At 40.0% G+C, this 21,305-nt stretch overlaps 1 protein-coding gene across 4 annotated transcripts; it reads right to left on the minus strand.

The window, feature by feature from the left end:
* Window positions 1-1,030: 1,030 nt before the first annotated feature.
* On the minus strand, window positions 1,031-19,838 carry LOC133615975 (uncharacterized). 4 transcript variants are annotated; one of them, XM_061974918.2, is made up of 8 exons: window positions 19,777-19,838; window positions 5,670-5,868; window positions 5,551-5,586; window positions 5,406-5,489; window positions 5,276-5,324; window positions 5,080-5,211; window positions 4,654-4,935; window positions 1,031-4,550 (listed from the first exon to the last, which is right to left on the minus strand). In XM_061974918.2, the coding sequence occupies exons 2-7, from the start codon at window positions 5,841-5,843 to the stop codon at window positions 4,661-4,663; spliced, it is 750 nt and encodes a 249-aa protein (XP_061830902.2). In that variant the 5' UTR covers window positions 5,844-5,868; window positions 19,777-19,838; the 3' UTR covers window positions 1,031-4,550; window positions 4,654-4,660. The 4 variants fall into 4 exon arrangements, with proteins under 4 accessions (XP_061830902.2, XP_061830903.2, XP_061830901.2 ...); XM_061974919.2 differs by having other exon boundaries at window positions 1,031-4,572; XM_061974917.2 differs by having other exon boundaries at window positions 1,031-4,935.
* Between the last annotated feature and the right edge of the window lie 1,467 nt (window positions 19,839-21,305).

Raw genomic sequence — 21,305 nt, forward strand, 5'->3', positions numbered from 1 at the left:
ATGCTGTCTAAAAAATGCCATTTTGGGGTCCTTATACAGACACCATAATAATACCTGGTGTAGCGTAATAATACGTTATACCGGTGTAGCGTGCAAGGACGGGAGTGGAAGAAGTGTCAAAAGATGGAGCTAACTGTTTTAATGACATTCAGACTTTACTTAAATCAATAACGGAGCAGAATCTCCTCATCCGTGGCTCACTAGTGCAAAAAACAATGTGGTCCGTGAAAAAACATCCGACCGGAATTCTCTAATAACTGAAGTTCCTTGGGTGAATAATGTAATCTCACTACACCTGTATGTTTTAGCGTATTCATGGTGAATTTACTGACAGATATAATATCTTTACACTACTTTATATTAGGAATGGCAACAGCGCAGGATGAATGTCCCATAACAAGATAGAGAAAAAGAAGCTTGTCGACTACGGAGTCGTCACGGACTACAAGGGCGGACACGCGCAAATTTTTAGGACTTACGCAGATCCCAAATACACATCAACAGGTACCAGAAGGTAAGAAAAGTTGCTTTTGCATAATATTGTGAAACAAAACGCCAGATAATATGTCTTACCTTATGCACACACCATAATGATACTCGTATGTTGAAGCACAGTACAATCCATCAAGCGGTGCGGCTTCATAGGTAGGTAGGTAGGTCGGTCTTTATTGTCATTGCACAAGTACAACGAAACTTTGTTTTCAGCACAAACCCGTTCAAGATTAGACAAACAATGTACAGGGTTACAGAACAGGAACGCTGATGGGTCGCCACAAGGCGCCCCCGTAAAAGATGGGAAAAAGGTCAACGCTGGGGTAGGATGAGTAAACAAAAATACAATCTAGACTGGGCTCCTAAGGGGTCCCAGCCTGTAGAGTGGGAAAAAAAACCTCCATAGTAAAGCACATATAATGCTCCACTAATGGACATTGGAGTGTTACTTTCAAAGGCAAAATTAAAGTATTGCTAGAAACATAATTTTATATGGGATTTTATTGTATTATATGTATAGTACATGTTCCAAAAAGAAAAAAGCCTAAACCACCACCAAAATTAGAGATACCGTATTACAAGTCAAAGTGATGATGCTTAGTGTTACGCTCATGACTTGGTGTAACTAAACATTACCCTATAAGATGAAGGCAATTGCATTTTATTGATATTTGAAATGTATTCAATGTTTATAAATGAATATTTGAATATACTAAATGTAAAAAAAGGGAATAAATATTCAAAATAAGATCATTAAATGACATCTAGTTTGGTTACGCCATCATGAGCGCAACACAAGGTTGTAAAAGTTTCAACTACAATTCTAAATAAGATGTCAAAAGCAAACTGAAATCAAATACACACAGCTTAAAGATTGATCAATACCTATTTCAATTTAGTAATCCATAAATAAATCAAAATATAAAAGAAATATACCTGAACAGAACGCTTATGATGGTTACACCAAAAAGTAACGCTATGAATCGCGTTTTTCCTAGTTTTTGGGGCATTTTCATGCTATTTCCAAGTATCTCCTTTTTATTATCGTTGATTTTAAATGATCAAACTAATGCATATTATATATGCATGCCCTAGTAAACAAAAGAAAAGTCATATTTATTTTGATTGTTACATTTTGAAGTACATTTGTGCAGGTGGGTGCGAATGTACCCATTACCAGAGCTGTACACATACATATTACAACGTACATCTCGAGATATCTAGCAACAGAGGAGAGGGAGTGAGGGGCCATGGTGGTCGGCTGCAGTCTCAGGCGCCGCCCATCCGTCCATCACCCCTATGGGATTTGCGTCAAGGGCGTTGGATTTTGGGGGGGGGGGGGGGGGGGGTTATGTGAGTGTGGCGTATATTTTTTGTGGATGCATGTGTGTAAGCCTGCAGTGTGTCTCTGTTCCGCGGCCTTGATGTTGTGCAGCCGATAGTCAGTCCAAAGTCAATAACAACAGGTGTGTGTCCATGAGAGACAAGAAGGGAGTTTGTTGAGTCTTTGCCCTTTGTCCTTCGGGAGAGTCTCGAAGCCAGGGAAACAATCCAAGTTAGAATGTTTTGTATGCGAGTGAAAATAACATTTGCTTTTCACTCTACATTGTCTATGACGGATCCTCAAAATCCTGCAGGGCAGACAGTCCGATGTGATGCAAATCACAAGTGTCTACAGTTCTCCCCGCATCCTCCAATCATTTGTGGCAGCTTTGGGGTACTTTGAAGACTGCCAGCAACTTCCAATTTGTCGACAAACCAACTTACTTACTCCAATCAGCAGATGTCCTGTTGTAATGATTCCGAATAGGTAGATATCTTCACGTCCTCGGCTGTAAGGGTCGCCAGGCACGCGGCACTCCTTCTCCCAAGAGTCCGTCGTGTGTCCAGCAACAACCGCTGTCACGACAAGCAGGTTCCCCCAAACCCAAGATCTTGTCAATTTTGTTGAGGCCAGTTAAATAGTTCCAATGTTTAGATTTGGGGAGCAGTGCAAAAAGAGGCAACAACAAAGTTAAGACAAGACAAGACAAAGAAGCAAGCAGGAGAGATAAGGGAGAGGAAAGGGGAGCGTCCGCCCTCGATGAGTGCCAGTGAGAAAGCCCACCATAGTTCACCAAAATCGTACTAAAACATTTTGATCGATTTTTGAGCGCCATGCGTAATGTTCTATATTTTCAATGGAACATATACAATTTAGGTGTTTACTTGAGTCACATTGCAGTCTACACGCATCTCTTATGTGTGACTGCCATCATATTACAGCCGACACGTATTTGTAATGTGTGACTGCCATCTACTGGTCACACTTATCATTACACCATGTACCAAATCAATCAATCAATGTTTATTTATATAGCCCTAAATCACAAGTGTCTCAAAGGGCTGAACAAGCCACAACGACATCCTCGGTTCAGATCCCACATCAAATAAAATAGCTTCGAAGTCGGTAAGCACAACCAAAACTATTCCTTACATTAGGCGCACCGGGTTATAAGGCGTACTGTCGAGTTTTGAGAAAATGAAAAGATTTTAGGTGCGCCTTATAGTCCGAAAAATACTGTACTTAAAAGCTATAACTAAAAAGTAGCTTTTCAAAGCAGGTCAAGAAAACCGACGGCCTCAGAAGCAGGAGTGAAGTTACTGTAGGGCAACACATACACAACAGAGAGTGGAAACAAAATAAGAGTGCAAAACACTGAAGAAACACCCTCAAAACAAGGAATGACTTGGCCTAACAGGTCATAACAAGACATTTCGGTGTCTGTATTGGTATCGATATACTTCACTAATCGGGGGTTTATTATCAAAGTTCATGCATACTTCTAACTTTTTATATACAAAAACATGTCCACTCCAGTATAATTTTATATTTCTCAGGAAAAATATGTATTGGAAGGAAAATATAATATGGCAAAAACCCGACAGTACTTGTCAAATATATGGTAAACATTTTTTTTTATATACTATAGCCTTCCAATATGTTGGCATAATTGTTGATTAATAGGACAACATGTTTGGTAGGAAGAGTTCCAAATGGTGAATGAATGTACTACTAGTATCTATTCAACAGTCCAACAGTAACTATAGTTAAACACTCAAAATAGAACATTGGTTTTTAATAAAAGAGTGTGTTGGACAGCTTGCAACTCACTATGTCGCTTGTCATGCTCCCTGTTTCATTGCATCATACGCTGTTGGAACACCACTCGTTGCATGAACAAACACACATGCAATAACGCGAATCAACTCAAGGAGGGCGAAGTGAGTGCCGAGTAGAAAATCTACTAATTCACCAGGGCTAGTTTTGTCTGATGCTGGTGAACACACAAGCTATGCGCACATGGACACAATTAAACAAAATAAAAGACATCAACATTGTCTCATTTTACAACTACAACTATTTTGCAACGTTGTTTCAAAGTCAGTTCTAAAGGATATGTATGTATAATCAACGTTGTATCAATGTCTTGGGCCTGCTGGGATGTCCTTGAGTGTCATGTGTCGATGTAACAAAAAAGGGGGATCCGGTTTTCATCTTAACGAGCTGTTTTATTCACGACCTTACAGCGATTAAAAGTGCTAACTGCGAGCCTAAGACACATACACAGAATGTGGTAACATGAAGACGGGTGGCAACCCGTACATATCGCAACATAAAAGGCACGGAACAGCTCCATTTCAAAAAGAGAGGTAAAACAAAAGTCGTGAACAGAAAAAAAGCATGATAAATAAATACAGTGACAAGGTCGGACAAATGCACAAAGCTATGTTTGTTTACAGCAGAAGTCACTGCTTTTTCTGCACCTGCAGTGAGCAAACTTGTCCAAAAGATGGCGTCAAAGCACAAGCATTGACACACCTCTACTATTACAGCATATGGTGCGCATGTCAACGTAAAGTATTCCGAATTAAGGTGTGATGCAAGAAAATGCATGTCATAATCAGATCATTTTTTTCAGGGTCCACATACGTACATAGCAACATTCAAATCCGGATTATTATCAGATTAATACAATTTTGCCCATGTACACGTGGCCACAGGTTCAAGCACCAACCTGTAGAGCACACAGAGGAGGACTGAATGATATGTCATCCCTCCACGATCCATCTGATAGTGCCCTATATCAATGATACTAATATGAGGATCGATGCACCCACCTGTAGTTCAAGTGCGCTTGATGAGAAAAACGCTGAATGTGCTCTCTTTATTGTAGCCGTAGATATAACAGCCGACTAACAAGGACACCTGGAGTTTGTCGCCCACCTCCAGTTCCACCACCCGGCTGTTGGTAGCGCTTCTCCATTTACTTTTTTTGCTGATCTCCACTGCGACCATCCTGTTTTGGTTGTTCTTTGCCACCCATGCGTAAATCTTTTTAGAAGTTGTGCCGCAGGTCAAGGTGACGAAGTAGAGACCCTTGATGGGGACAGTGAAAACGCCTGCAGGAGGACAATCATACAAATGTTAGAGGAACCGGTGCTGATTCAAAGGTCAGCATAGTCAGAATAGTCTATAGCACTACTCTTACAGTACAGCATATGTCATGAAATACCACGCGAGTTGGCCGTGAGGTGACATCATACCTGTTTTGGCGTCATAGCCGCCACCCATGTTAATCTGCACATTCTTATAGACCAATGCTCTATTCTCATTCCTGGCCTTAAAGGTACATCCAATATCTCCCAACCATGCTGAGAACACCACCGCAGCGTTGGCTGCAGGATGACACATGTGCGGTCAAGGTCATGGGTCAAGTTTATTCCTAATACATTTACTTACTTTCGTCTGTGGCGTTCTTGTTCAGCGTGTCGACAATTGGTCCGAGTCTCTGCGGGACGAGATGTTCATGGTCAATTGCATCCATTTCTTTCATGTATGTATCAAATAAGGTGTAAAAATGTGTTTTTACCTCAATTTCCTTCGCAGCTTCTGCAATCTGATGGTCCATCTTGTCCAGACGTTGTTTCACAGTCTTCATCAGAGGCCTGAATTTCTAGGAGAAAATGATCAGGATCAGCTTTATTATCCAAGTGTAAAAATGTGTTTTTCTTTACCTCAATTTCGTTCAAGTTCTCAGTAGCCTGTCTATTCTGTAGGAGGAAAGGTTGTGTGTCAACTTGGTCCAGTATTCAGCATTCATGCATGCAAATGAAGTGTAAAAGTTTAGTTTTACATAAAATGAAGGGAAGTATTTCTCCATCCAAGACGGAAAGATGCCAGCTTGGGATGCTGGGATGAAGATGACGCCAATCATGACGGCCGAGGGGAGAGAGGTCATAATGGCAATGATTCCAAAGATGAAGGCCAAGCGGATGTAGGCCATGACGAGCAACGTCTTGCTCTGCATGGTTCAACTTATTTTGTGAACTATCCTGAAAACAAAAGAAACAGTCACTACGTTTCCATGCATTCATGTATTTTCACACCTACGTGTGAAGTCCAAGTATCCATGCACACACTCTAATGCGGTTATTGGTCATACGCCGTGTGTCTCCCGTACATCGGGTGGCGCTATTTCATTTCAGCACGGATACATGTTTTTCTTTTCCGGTTGACCTATGACGTCACACGAGACCTCCGCGGATCCTTATGAATTGTTGTACATGATGTCAATGACAATATTGACACAAATTACAAATATTACATCTCGAATGGCTATGCTGATGTTAAATAGCAGAGAGTATCAAGAAGTATCTTGGACTGCGCTACGAACATGACATTACTACCAAGAATGTGCTGGGGCAGACCCTGGAACAAAGGAAAGAAACACTTGTGGGAGAGTTTTTTTTCGAAGGAATTTTCGGACGGACAATTCATGCAAACCAAACTTTTTAATGTCTCTGAGTTTATTCAAAAGGCTGTGTGGATTCATGAAAGGAGTTTTAAATCCAAAGGAAAAGACTGTTTGTGCCCGGACTGATACTGTTGCTAATGTTCCGTACTATCTTGCCGATTCTGTGGAATACAGAGCTATTGCTAATCAGTTGGGAGTCCACAAATGCAGTATGAAGAGGTTTGAATACGCTTTATTATTTGCCTTTAATATATCTGCTTCATTTTCTTTACTTTCATTCCTATTTCGTTCGCGAGTCCGAATTAAGCGGACACTGAGACTGGCGCATTCACAATATGAAGTGTCCTGGTTGGCGGCACAAACCCTCTCGAGAGATCGCATAATGCAGGTGTGTTTGTCCAACTTTTCCAAAACGAAACACAGTCAGATTAAAGGGGAACATTATCACCAGACCTATGTAAGCGTCAATATATACCTTGATGTTGCAGAAAAAAGACCATCTATTTTTTTAACCGATTTCCGAACTCTAAATGGGTGAATTTTGGCGAATTAAACGCCTTTCTAATATTCGCGTCACATCGGGAAGCAATCCGCCATTTTCTCAAACATTGAGTCAAATCAGCTCTGTTATTTTCCGATTTTGTCGTTTTTCCGTACCTTGGAGACATCATGCCTCATCGGTGTGTTGTCGGAGGGTGTAACAACACGAACAGGGACGAATTCAAGTTGCACCAGTGGCCCAAAGATGCGAAAGTGGCAAGAAATTGGACGTTTGTTCCGCACACTTTACTGACGAAAGCTATGCTACGACAGAGATGGCAAGAATGTGTGGATATCCTGCGACACTCAAAGCAGATGCATTTCCAACGATAAAGTCAAAGAAATCTGCCGCCAGACCCCCATTGAATCTGCCGGAGTGTGTGAGCAATTCAGGGACAAAGGACCTCGGTAGCACGGCAAGCAATGGCGGCAGTTTGTTCCCGCAGACGAGCGAGCTAAACCCCCTGGATGTCTTGGTTCACACCGTCCCTTATGCCACCGAAGATGATCAAGAGAAGAATATCGACCCTAGCTTCCCTGGCCTGCTGACATCAACTCCAAAACTGGACAAATCAGCTTTCAGGAAAAGAGCGCGGATGAGGGTATGTCTACAGAATATATTAATTGATGAAAATTGGGCTGTCTGCACTCTCAAAGTGCATGTTGTTGCCAAATGTATTTCATATGCTGTAAACCTAGTTCATAGTTGTTAGTTTCCTTTAATGCCAAACAAACCCATACCAATCGTTGGTTAGAAGGCGATCGCCGAATTCGTCCTCGCTTTCTCCCGTGTCGCTGGCTGTCGTGTCGTTTTCGTCGGTTTCGCTTGCATCCGGTTCAAACCGATATGGCTCAATAGCTTCAGTTTCTTCTTCAATTTCGTTTTCGCTACCTGCCTCCACACTACAACCATCCGTTTCAATACATTCGTAATCTGTTGAATCGCTTAAGCCGCTGAAATCCGAGTCTGAATCCGAGCTAATGTCGCTATAGCTTGCTGTTCTTTTCGCCATGTTTGTTTGTGTTGGCTTCACTATGTGACGTCACAGGAAAATGGACGGGTGTATATAACGATGGTTAAAATCAGGCCCTTTGAAGCTTTTTTTAGGGATATTGCGTGATGGGTAAAATTTTGAAAAAAACTTCGAAAAATATAATAAGCCACTGGGAACTGATTTTTAATGGTTTTAACCATTCTGAAATTGTGATAATGTTCCCCTTTAAGGTGTTTCCATGGCTTGTAGGAGGCTTGTTTAGAGCTAAACTATTTGAGAAATCGGACTAATATATTGCATGGACAAATACTGAATGAGCCATAGAGTCCATTTTAATAGTAAGACATACAATTCTTTCCTCGTGCTTGTTAGATTCCTCATGCTATGATGTGGTTCCACCACCACTATGGAGGATTTCCTTGCTTTTATGACATATGCTATGTCTTATTTGTGTTTCCACAATTTCATTGGCTTTTTTATATGTCAGTCATCGTCAGAATTTTTAGGAACCTCCCTTTGGGTGGGAAGACGAAGAGTCCACCCAGATCTTTTTATTTTGAGGCTAGAAATGAAGTTTAACAATTTATTCCACAGATAAAGGAATACCAGCCAACCGAACTGTCTAAAGGTCGGAGCATTCGGTAAAATGGTTGTCCGTCTCTTGTGCCTATGCCTCCTTTCTTGCCTCGCCTTGTTGGAATAGCACACATCTTCTCCACTGTCTCCCTCACCTGGTACTTCATGACACATTAAACTGGAGATAATAATATATGTGTGTGAGAGTGCATAGATAACAGGGTGAGCTCATCTTTTGTATCTCTTCGAGCAGAACCAAGGCCAAAGCTATAGTGATTTCTAAAGTGTTCTTATTCTGCCAAAAGGAAGGGTAATATTCCTCCAGTCGAATTCAAAATCATTGACCTGAGCTATGTAGGTTAACAGAAAGGTTGGTTCTTTTTGCAGAATCACATTACAATCAAATGTTAATTATAGATATACTTTTTATTAAAAGATATAACGTCCAGATGTCAAATGGGACAGAATTAAGTAAATCAATAATTGATTTTAATCTAAAATAAACTCATTGTGTAAACCTAATGTTAAATCTAAATCTAAATGTTAAATCTATATTTTTAAACATTTGTTTATTGAGTTTAGAGAAAGGCAAAATTGTTGTCAATGTATAAATCTTAAATGCTGTTGATCCCCAGATTTGATTTAAAGGCACAATCGACAAGAAAGGGACGGAAATCATGGTTAGCAGTGATGGGTGCAATACTAGAAATAGTCTGTAAGCCAAAATAGCGCTTAAACTGAACTCACATTCTGAGTTAGGTTTTTACAATTGGATTTCTCGTAAAAGCGGAACTAGAAGAGTCGATGGGAGAGTGAACCAGAGCCCTAAGAGATACTGGTTTAGTTGAGTTACCCTCCATAACCAGTCATAACGGAGAGGGATCAAATGCTTCATATTGCAGCCAATATTTAAGAGTTTTAATGTTGGTGTCCCAGTAGTAAAATCTAAAGTTTGGTAGTGGTAATGCTCCCGACGATTTGGGTCTCTGCAAATAATGTTAATGTAACCTGTGAGTTTTTTTATTCCAAATAAAGTCTAAAATCTGACTATCGTGAGTTTTTTAATTCCAAATAAAGTCTAAAATCTGACTATCTAATTTACGGTAAAAGGACTGAGGGAGAAAAAGTCATATAAAACGCGGAAGTACATTCATTTTAACAGTTGACAAGAGCCACTGTAGATAAATTAAGTAAGGACCACCAATCAAAATCTGCCCGGATTCTGGAAAACAGTGGAACAAAGTTGGATTTTTAAAGCTCTTAAAATGTAACTATGACCTGGACACCCAAGTATGTGAAACTTTGTGAGGAAATCTTTTAAGGGAAATCTATGCAGAGGATATTTCTTAGCAGCACAATTTATAGGAAACATTTCACTTTTCCCAAAGTTCACTTGTAACCAGACACATGTCCAAAAGCTTGGACAGTACTTAAAGTAGCCTGGACCGAGACGGAGATGTCGAAGAAATATAGGAGGATGTCCTCTGCATAGAGAGACTTTCACCTAAATAAATAAAGTTGCCTTTCTTTGCCTTCACCTGCACATTGTGTCCACATATGCCCGTAATAAGAGGGTTGGTACAAATAGCTATTGCATACTTGCCAACCTTGAGACCTCCGATTTCAGGGGGTGGAGGGCGTGGTCGGGGTGGGGCGGGGGCGTGGTTGGGGCGTGGCTAAGAGGGGATGAGTATATTTACAGCTATAATTCACATATATATATATACATATATATATATATATATTTGAAATACTTGACTTTTAGTGAATTCTAGCTATATATATATTTATTTTATTATATATATATATATATATATATATATATATATATATATATATATATATATATATATATATATATATATATATATATATATATATAAAATAAATACTTGAATTTCAATGTTCATTTATTTACACATATACACACACATAACACTTATCTACTCATTGTTGAGTTAAGGGTTGAATTGTCCATCCTTGTTCTATTCTCTGTCACTATTTTTCTAACCATGCTGAACACCCTTTCGCAGGTACCCAAAAAGGTTTCGAGTACCACCAAAAAAACTGAATCTCTGAAGACAGTATAAAAATCTGTGTTAAAGGTGTACAAATACTGTTTGTATAATAAGCATGTTATTGTTTACAAATGAGGGTTAAGAGTTCAGTACTAAAAAAAAAAAAAAGAATGTGGCTTAAGTATGGTTTTTTAATTGAGCTGCTGCATTTTTTGGTTGGGTTGTTTATTTATTTTGAGTAACTTCTACAATTCTAAAAGGGGAGGAATGTAATAGAGTGATGTATGTTTGTCTGTTGCCATCTCCTGGTGAAGGTTGGCTATAGCGTACTGGGGTTACTTTTTGGTTGGCCAACGATTTACGTGGTGTTGCGCACCTGACGTCAAGTGTGTGAGTCTGTTCTGAAGTCTACAGTAAAGAGACGTACTTAATCACCTCGCCTGGTTATTGCCTCCAACTCAATAAATTACAACAACATTGCTGTTTACGGCAGACGAACTGCTTTACGGTAGAATAAAACATGACTGCTGTCGTTTTGTGTTGTTGCCGCGCTGCGAGGACGTTAATGAAACTGCCTAACAATAAACCCACATAAGAAACCATGAACTCGCCCTCGATCATTCTACAGTTATAACGTGTTTGGGCAGGAACGCTGTTTGTATTGTGGGAAAGCGGACGTGAATACAGGCTGTTGACACGTCAATCAGGTCCGCATGGAGCTGGAGGGGGCGTGGCTTCCAGCTCTGCCTGAATTTCGGGAGATTTTCGGGAGAAAATATGTCCCGGGAGGTTTTCGGGAGAGGCGCTGAATTTCGGGAGTCTCCCGGAAAATCCGGGAGGGTTGGCAAGTATGAGCTATTGACAGAGGCTCGATGGCAAGAGCAAAAAGCAATGGGCTCAGGGGGAAGCGCTGCCGCTTATGTCAAACATTTTTGAAAAAATCGAGATAGCTATCTGGTACCGGGTATTTCCCCGTTTTATAGTGATAACGCATTTAATTCTGCAGCAGTAATTAGTATCTCTAACTCTACCGCAGCAGACTGATCAACTGAGGGGATGCCAAAATTGTCAAAAAAAATATCAAGTTCAGGAGTAACACATTGAGCAGATGAGTAGAGGGACGCATGTTCTTGAATACATTATTGATCTCAAGAACATCCATAACTATACCTAAATCAGATTGAATCTGCGGAATATAATGGGATGCTGATATCTGGCAGAGTTGATGAGCTAATAGTTTATCAGCTTTATCGCCATGTTCATAGAACTGAGATCTCGAACAGAGTATTTGTTCAGTAGCACGGACGCAAGGACATCAAATTCTGCCTGTGGAGAGAGAGCCTTTGCTTAGTGTCTGGGTTTTGAGAGGTAGAGTGCAAGTTATCAAACAGGGATATGCGTTGTGTCAAATTCGTCAATTTATTCTTTCTGAGTTTTTTTCTCATAACTTGTATAGCATATTATCTCCCCCCTAATATATGCCTTCAGCGCCTCCCAGAGTACAGAGGCCGACATCCCGGGAGTCTTCCTCAAGAGCACAAAAAAATCTATTTTGCCGCAAAACAAAATCCCAAAAGTCCTCATTTTAAAGTAAGTGTATATTTAGATTCCATGGCGCACTTGTGGTTGTCAGGTTTTTAAAGAAAAAATCCATCAAAATTGGAGCATGATCAGAGATAGCAATTGCATCATATTTGCATTTAGATATAAAAGAGTAAATTGTTATCAACTAGAAATTAATCAATGCGGGTGAAAGTGTGATGAACGTTAGAGAAGAAAGAATATTGCCTTCTAGATGGGTTAAAGGAACGCCAGATCTCTGAAATAGAGAATTTTTCCATAAAAGACGGAATTACCTTAGAGGACCTTGATGGTAAGGAATGTTTTGGGTGATGAGCGATCAAGCCAACAGTTAAAGTCTCCTCCTAGTATTAAATAGCACATTGACAGTAAAGTCTCCTCCTAGTACTAAATAGTACAGTGACAAGTCGGAGATTCAGAAAAAGACGTTTTAAAAAGGAGCATAAACATTTACGAGAGCTACTGGGGTGTTGGAAATCTGGCCCGTGACAATAACAAACCTCCCATTAAGATCGGAAATACTATTGAGTGTACAAAAAGAACAGATTTATGTAGCAAAATAGAAACTCCCCTTGATTTGACTGAAAATGAAGACTGGTAAGTCTGTCCAATGCATACTCTCCTCAAGTATTCAGAAAGTTTAAGATGAGTCTCCTGCAAGAAAAATGCCTGGACGGAGATGGCGGAGATAATGTAAATTCTACTCGTTTTATAGGATTATATGTGGGCTTTGTACCGAGGATGTCGTTGTGGCTTGTGCAGCCCTTTGAGACACTTGTGATTTAGGGCTATATAAATAAACATTGATTGATTGATTATTAAGACCTTTGCAATTAAAACTGGTAAACCTAAAGCCACACCCGCCGGACGTCGCTGTTAGATTAGGTTGGGTCATAGCAAAAAGATGTAAACAACCCGTTCAACTGCAGCCCCCCATCAAAACCCATTCCTTCAATTGAATGTGCGTTCATATAAGACCGATATACAACCGGCAAATTAGTCAATAAGATAATATCAAAAAATACTTAGTAGTCATTTTGACAGAACACAGGAACTATACCAGCTGAATAAATGTGAACATAATTGATGAAAAGGGCATGATATCTTACGCTTCTGGTATCCGTAGTTTTCTAGCTCCTGCTAGTATGTTAGCATGCCACCTAGATCGGATCTGGGTCAAGTCCCATTTTATTGTTTTTGTCGACAAAGTCTGCCGCCTCTGTTGGACCATCGGATCTCTGAGTTTGGCTGTTGGATGAAGTGATCCGCAACGTTGCCGGAAAGAGAAGTCTAAACTTCACGTTGGGACATAAATGCAGCCTCTTCTTCACCGCAGTAAAGGCAGCTCTCCTCTGCACCACAGCCGGGGTGAAGTCAGGGGAAATTCAAATCCTCTTTGTAGACCCTGGTTCCAGACTTTAAATATAATCACTTGTACAATGAACGGCCGAGGGGGTTTGCCATTTGAGGGTCCGGTGAGCGCGGTCAGACATGGGCTTGTCTCCATGTTTCAGGACCTCCTGCAAAAATTGAGCGAGGAAGTCAGTCGGACGGGGGGCCCTCACAGCAGTCAGGGAGGCCCACCACTAGGATATTATTCCACCTCGAGTGGCTCTCGAGATCATTGCAATTTTTGGAGAGGCAATCCACGGTGGCAGTTAGGTTGTTGGCGGTCAACTTAGAATTAGCAGTAAGCTCCAGGCAAGCGATGGCCCAGCTATGGGACGAGAGAATGCTCTTGAATGGTTCCATGGCAGCCGCTAGCTCCCCTCTGACTACAGATTTAAGATTGTCGAGAATGTCTACTCGCATTTCATCCATATTCCGACTTATGCTCCTAAAAAGGACCGAGTCGACGACCGATACCTCCATGACATCCGGATCAGGAGACGCACGAGACTTGGAGCGGCATGGCTTGGCTTGTCGGACTTTCTTCTGCCAGACATCGAAGAATCCACAGGTGCAATGACCATACTTGCCAACCTTGAGACCTCCGATTTCGGGAGGTGGGGGTTTGGGGGCGTGGTCGGGGCGGGGGGCGTGGTTGGGGGTGTGGTTAAGAAGGGAGGAGTATATTTACAGCTAGAATTCACCAACTCGAGTATTTCATATATATATATGTATATGTATGAAATACTTGACTTTCAGTGAATTCTAGCTATATATATATATATATATTTATTTATTTTATTAGATATATAAATAAAAGAAATACTTGAATTTCAGTGTTCATTTATTTACACATATATACACACACATAACACTCATGGTGGCCTCCAGCTCCGGCTGAATTCCGGGAGGTTTTCGGGAGTCTCCCGGAAAATCCGGGAGGGTTGGCAAGTATGGCAATGACTAAAAAGAAGCGGCTAACGGCAGGCCATTACGCAACGTGCGTAGTGACGTCAGATTCCAAAATGGCAGAGCCCGGGCGAAACAAACGCTCTAAAGTTAACTATATTTTACAAGAAAAGATTGGAACATCGCTACTTGTAATATTTAAAAATGAGCACAGAATGCTGAAACATTTGAACAGAGCATGCAATAATTATAAATGAAAACCTAGCACATCGTCTGAATACAACTGGTACTAACTAACAACACCTTCTATCATGTTAACACTATTATTTGTTCAATTGAAATTCAAAATAAATACCTTCTTATTTAGATGAGCATGACGGCGGGCAGCCCCAGTTCACGTCTGCCGCTAGACAAATGTCACCGAGCAGTGATTAAGTTTGTGGTCAAAAGTTTGCATTATCGGTAGGTCAATGTTTAATTGTAGTCAGAATGAAACCACAATCGCCCCGAAGTGTGCGAGAGGCACACTGCATAGGCCCATCAGACACATTAGAGATAAAAGCGTGGAAACTACAACTCCACATGGACATTGAAGAAACAAATATTCAACAAATCAGATTAATTTCGTACATAGAAACGTACTGACGGTAAAAAAGCGACACGACATCAGACGAGGCAGCACAAATCTTCAATGATTACTTTCAAACTAGTAAAAATAACATTTATATCATGTGCTGTCATCTGTGTCAGTAGAAATGTTCACATTCCAGCCTACAGAAATTCCAATTATCATTAGAGAAAAAATGCTGCAATAAATATAGATTGAGTTTGTCGAACATGCATGCATACAACATGATACATCACAATTTCCAGTTTCTCTTTTCAACATGTTCGAAAAGGAGTAAGAAGAAGCAGAGTTTATTTAATCCTACCCCTTTTCTTTTACATAACAGTTGCTAAAACTTTTGTTCACTTCCTGTTCTCAATTTATTCACAATATACTCCACAAGTAATCAGACAAAAAATAAATAAATAAATAATACTCGGTGAAGCAAGTCACATTTCATATGGTGAGATGAGTAAGATTATTTTGCAAAAATAAACGGATGGATATGGATATATGATTTTAATGTTTTACACACGCACGCTCACATCAACTACAATTCTAGTCCAAGAACTATTAAAAAAAAGTTACTAAATAAATCAGAAGTTACTCACAAGTTACTCAATACTTGAGTAATTTTTCATAAAATACATACTTACACTTACTCAGTTATTTTGATGACTACATTTTACTTATAATTGAGTCATATTGTTCTAAAGCAGGCCTGGGCAATTATTTTGACTCGAGGGGCTAAATTTAGAGAAAAAAATGTGCCTGGGGCCGGTATATCTATTTTTAGGAACACTAATACAAAACCTCACAATAATGTCTGATTGAATGCTAAAACCGTTATGACAGACTGCCTTAATTGGAATGGAATTGTTTTAATTTTTTACTGAATGAGACACCCAGAATGTACATGAAAATAAAGAATGTGGGATTTACAATATTAACTATGAAGGATAAAACATTGAATATTGACAACATGTCACACCCCCCTTGATCGACATATTTTACCATCAAGCAAAACACAACAAAAATGCAACAAACAGCAAAATATGAATGCAAAGAGAAAAAAAAAACTGTAATCCGATCTATCTGATATATCACTAAGCTTTAGAACTTTGTTGTAAAAATCTCCTTCCGCGTCTGTCCCTGACACCCGCATTTCTGGCTGGCCACTCTGGAAACACTCTGTGGAAACGCTCCCCACCCACACTGCTTGGTGCCTCGTCTGAGCTGATGTGACTTAGATTACCATAGTAACTAATTAGATTACCATAGTAACTAGTATATCATGCAAAAGCGCAGATTCCAATCATTGAAATACTTTGTATAGTTCAAGACTTCCAGTAATTTGAAAACATCACTGCACATCATAATGGCGGCTACAGTTTCCATCTTAAAGATCTAAAAAAATTATTTGGGAATATCCGGCGGGCCAGACTGAAAAGCTTAACGGGTCTGTTCTAAAGTAACGGTACTCTTACTTGAGTACAATTTTTGGATACTCTACCCACCTCTGCTCCAATCCAAATATTACTCACAACAAACATTGTTCAATGCTTGGCTGAATACATATTAGTGTTCATAAGCTGTGTCCCAATTCGCCCGCTGCATCCTTCGCAGTGCACAGTTGTGGTGTGCTGACGTCATTGTGGTGCGTGAAGGCTGTCACAATTAAAAAAAAGCTCCAAGTGTCCTTCGGATCCGGCCGATGAATGGGCCCGTTTTTCCTATTAGCAGCAAGTGTGCATGTTTTGTATCCTTCGCGTCCTTTCATATCCCAAGATCCTTTGCTCTTAAAAACACTTTCAACATGGCAGCTCTATGCTGAGCGGGAAAATAAGACTTTAAAATGTAAGTATACCTTTAGCTATTAATTTAAAGGCCTACTGAAACCCACGACTACCGACCACGCAGTCTGATAATTTATATATCAATGATGAAATCTTAACATTGCAACACATGCCAATACAGCCGGGTTAGCTTACTAAAGTGCAATTTTAAATTTTGCGCGAAATATTCTGCTGAAAACGTCTCGGTATGATGACGTCTGCGTGTGACGTCACGGATTGTAGAGGACATTTTGGGACAGCATGGTGGCCAGCTATTAAGTCGTCTGTTTTCATCGCAAAATTCCACAGTATTCTGGACATCTGTGTTGGTGAATCTTTTGCAATTTCTTCAATGAACAATGGAGACAGCAAAGAAGAAAGCTGTAGGTGGGAAGCGATGTATTGCGGCAGGTGTTGTGCCGGATAACGCACCCCCCCCCCGTAGAATGCACCCCCTGACTGGTGTGCCGGATAACACAGCCGGTGTTTCATTATTTACATTCCCGAAAGATGACAGTCAAGCTTTACCATTGGCCTGTGGAGAACTGGGACAACAGAGACTCTTACCAGGAGGACTTTGAGTTGGATACGCAGACACGGTACCGTGAGTACGCATGCAGCTGCGGCTTCCAAACATTTGATCGCTTGCCCGTACGTGCGTGCCGCTATGTGCATGTCACGTACGTAACGTTGGGGACTTTGGGGAAATATATGTGCTGTATGAACTTTGGGGAGGTGAACGATACTTTGGGCTGTGGGATTGAGTGTGTTGTGCAGGTGTTTGAGTTGTATTGGCGGGTTACATGGACGGGAGGGGGAGGTGTTTGTTATGCGGGATTAATTTGTGGCATATTAAATATAAGCCTGGTTGTGTTGTGGCTAATAGAGTATATATATGTCTTGTGTTTATTTACTGTTTTAGTCATTCCCAGCTGAATATCAGGTCCCACCCGCCTCTCACAGCATCTTCCCTATCTGAATCGCTCCCACTGCCCTCTAGTCCTTCACTCTCACTTTCCTCATCCACAAATCTTTCATCCTCGCTCAAATTAATGGGGAAATCGTCGCTTTCTCGGTCCGAATCGCTCTCGCTGCTGGTGGCCATGATTGTAAACAATGTGCGGATGTGAGGAGCTCCACAACCTGTGACGTCACGCGCATATCGTCTGCTACTTCCGGTACAGGCAAGGCTTTTTTATCAGCGACCAAAAGTTGCTAACTTTATCGTCGATGTTATCTACTAAATCCTTTCAGCAAAAATATGGCAATATCGCAAAATGATCAAGTATGACACATAGAATGGACCTGCTATCCCCGTTTAAATAAGAAAATCGCATTTCAGTAGGCCTTTAAAACACCTAAAACCAGACATGTGAAGCTGGGGTGACTGTAGTGATTTAAAACAAAAAATCAACTGCTATATTTTAGCACCATGGGATCTAAATCTAAGTGTAATAATGGACTTAGACTTGAACTTTAACATCCACATTAAGTCAATAACATCAGCAGCTTTTTATCACCTGAAAAACAACATAACCAAAATCAGAGGAATAATGTCTAAATCAGGCTCAGAATGACTGATCCATGCTTTTGTCTCCAGCAGGTTAGACTACTGTAATGGCCTTCTCACTGGGGGCTCTGCAAAACAAGTTGTGAAGCAGCTGCAGTATACTCAGAATGCTGCTGCTCGAGTCCTGACTAAAACTAGGAAATACGACCATATTAGTCCAGTGCTTGGGTCACAGCACTGGCTTCCTTCTGCTCAGAGAATAGACGCTGCCACAGAAAGACACGTTTTATGCCACTCCTTCTTTGCCTCATTTTGACAACCAAACGTTTTATGCTGTGCGTGAGTACACAAATGTGAGCTTTGTTGATGTTATTGACTTGTGTGGAGTGCTAATCAGGCATATTTGGTCAGTGCATGACTGCAAGCTAATCGATGCTAACATGCTATTTAGGTTAGCACCATTATGCCTTGTTTGTGGGTACATTTGAGGTAATTTCCTTTAGTTATGTCCTCTGTATTTAATTTATATTTGCATGTCTCATGACACATTATCTGTATGTAATATCGGCTGCATTTCTGATAGTTGTTTGTGTGCCATGTTGTTCCAGACCACAGCAAACGTTACCCAGGTTGCAAAGATTGCAATAAATCCATTAAAAGAAGACGGACAGCCTGCCGTTTCCTTTCACATAGACATACACATATACTTTTGGTTATTCTAAGCCAGCCGCTATCTCACCCTCTGAGAAGCCTCCCGTTTTGCTAATGTTTTCCAATGTTGTAAAATATGTAGAATAAATATTAGTTAGCTAATTTTCCTCGACTGGTGTACTCACGTCATGTGATTTTTTTTTTTTTTTACATAGGTAGCATCATCTACAAAGATACAAATAATTGCTATTGCGACATCTAGTGGACACATTTAGAACAGCAGTTTCTTTCATTCAAAAGTTTCGGCTCATTTTTATACTTAGCAAACTCATCCCGCGGGCCGGATAAAACCTGTTCGCGGGCCTAATCCGGCCCGCAGGCCGTACGTTTGACACCCCTGCCCTTAAACAATTAAATGTAAATTTAAATGTACAATCTGCAAAATCTTTGATTTAGACATAATAATAATACCGTGACTTACGGGTATTTGTTTGCTTGTGACATTACAGTATTTGTAATTATTTTCACAGTTAAGTGTTGTGTTTTCTACGTATTATAACCATAGTCATTTAGGTTATTAGTTTGCAGGAATCCACTGCATTTACTACTGTGATAAACTATTTTGGATTTTGCAGTGTTTTTCTGTTACTATTTTCCATTTGCTTTTTCCACAGTGTAATTCATAGTTTAAAAATATAATATTTAATAAATCTGCCGACAGCAACACTCATACATCTGAAAAAAAGTTTTGCTTCCTATCTTAATACTTTTGTTAAGTCTATCCTTTCTCATCTTCTCGTCATCTGGGTCCTTGGAGGGTTGCGGTCGTCGAATTGGGACACAGCTTGTAACAGTTTTTTTACATCTGAACTTACCTTCGAGCCAACATTAGATGCTGCAGACCAGTTTGTCTCAGCTTCCCTTCTTTTGTCTACTGATTGTACCAACCTTGCTATTGGGCTAAATACAAGCGTCATAAAAGCATCATGGCTTTGAAAGAGGTGTTTTAAAATACATCATTATTTTGTAAGACACTTTGATGAATGATGAAGAATGTTTCATGCTCATAAATCAAAGCACTCCTATTCCCCCCAAAACAGCATTTTGACATAAATTAATGTATATTTAGTTGGTGCTTGGGCCCACAAAATGGCCCAATTGTAACATATATCATGTATTTTTAAAATAAAAAAAACTTTTAGATCACATATATAGAGTATAACATACAATAGAATGTACTCCAAATAACTAGGCCTACTCTACTTTTATGAAGTGATGTAATAATAATGTGCTACTACTGTTGGTAGTACATTACCCCCACCCCCCCAAAAAAGAAAAGAAAAACATCTTTACAATCATTTTTGTATCGTTTATGATACCATACTAGGTATCGATAGTATCGATAGCTGTATCAACTACTAGTAGTGTGCGATATACCACTGATTTTCTTTCTGATCCGATTATTTCCGATGTGTATCCAGAGACTTACTCCCTCACTTTGTAAACAATAACACCCCCCGCCCCCCCCAAAAAAATAAAATAATCTTTAGAATAACTTTAGTATCATTTATGATACCATAGTAGGTATTGATATTATGCATGTATGTATATATGTGTATATGTAAATATGTGTGTGTAAAATAAATATACATGTGTGTGCATATACACACACATATATATACCCATACATATATACACATATGTGTGAATGTATATATGTGTATATATGTATATATATGTGCGATGAGATGGCGACTTGTCCACGGTGTATCCCGCCTTCCGCCCGATTGTAGCTGAGATAGGCTCCAGTGACCCCCCGCGACCCCAAAAGGGACAAGCGGTAGAAAATGGATGGATGTAGATAAATGTATATACAGGTAAAAGCCAGTAAATTAGAATATTTTGAAAAACTTGATTTATTTCAGTAATTGCATTCAAAAGGTGTAACTTGTACATTATATTTATTCATTGCACACAGACTGATGCATTCAAATGTTTATTTCATTTAATTTTGATGATTTGAAGTGGCAACAAATGAAAATCCAAAATTCCGTGTGTCACAAAATTAGAATATTACTTAAGGCTAATACAAAAAAGGGATTTTTAGAAATGTTGGCCAACTGAAAAGTATGAAAATGAAAAATATGAGCATGTACAATACTCAATACTTGGTTGGAGCTCCTTTTGCCTCAATTACTGCGTTAATGCGGCGTGGCATGGAGTCGATGAGTTTCTGGCACTGCTCAGGTGTTATGAGAGCCCAGGTTGCTCTGATAGTGGCCTTCAACTCTTCTGCGTTTTTGGGTCTGGCATTCTGCATCTTCCTTTTCACAATACCCCACAGATTTTCTATGGGGCTAAGGTCAGGGGAGTTGGCGGGCCAATTTAGAACAGAAATACCATG

This window comes from Nerophis lumbriciformis, linkage group LG15 (assembly GCF_033978685.3).
Source record: "Nerophis lumbriciformis linkage group LG15, RoL_Nlum_v2.1, whole genome shotgun sequence".
Classification (NCBI taxonomy): domain Eukaryota; kingdom Metazoa; phylum Chordata; class Actinopteri; order Syngnathiformes; family Syngnathidae; genus Nerophis; species Nerophis lumbriciformis.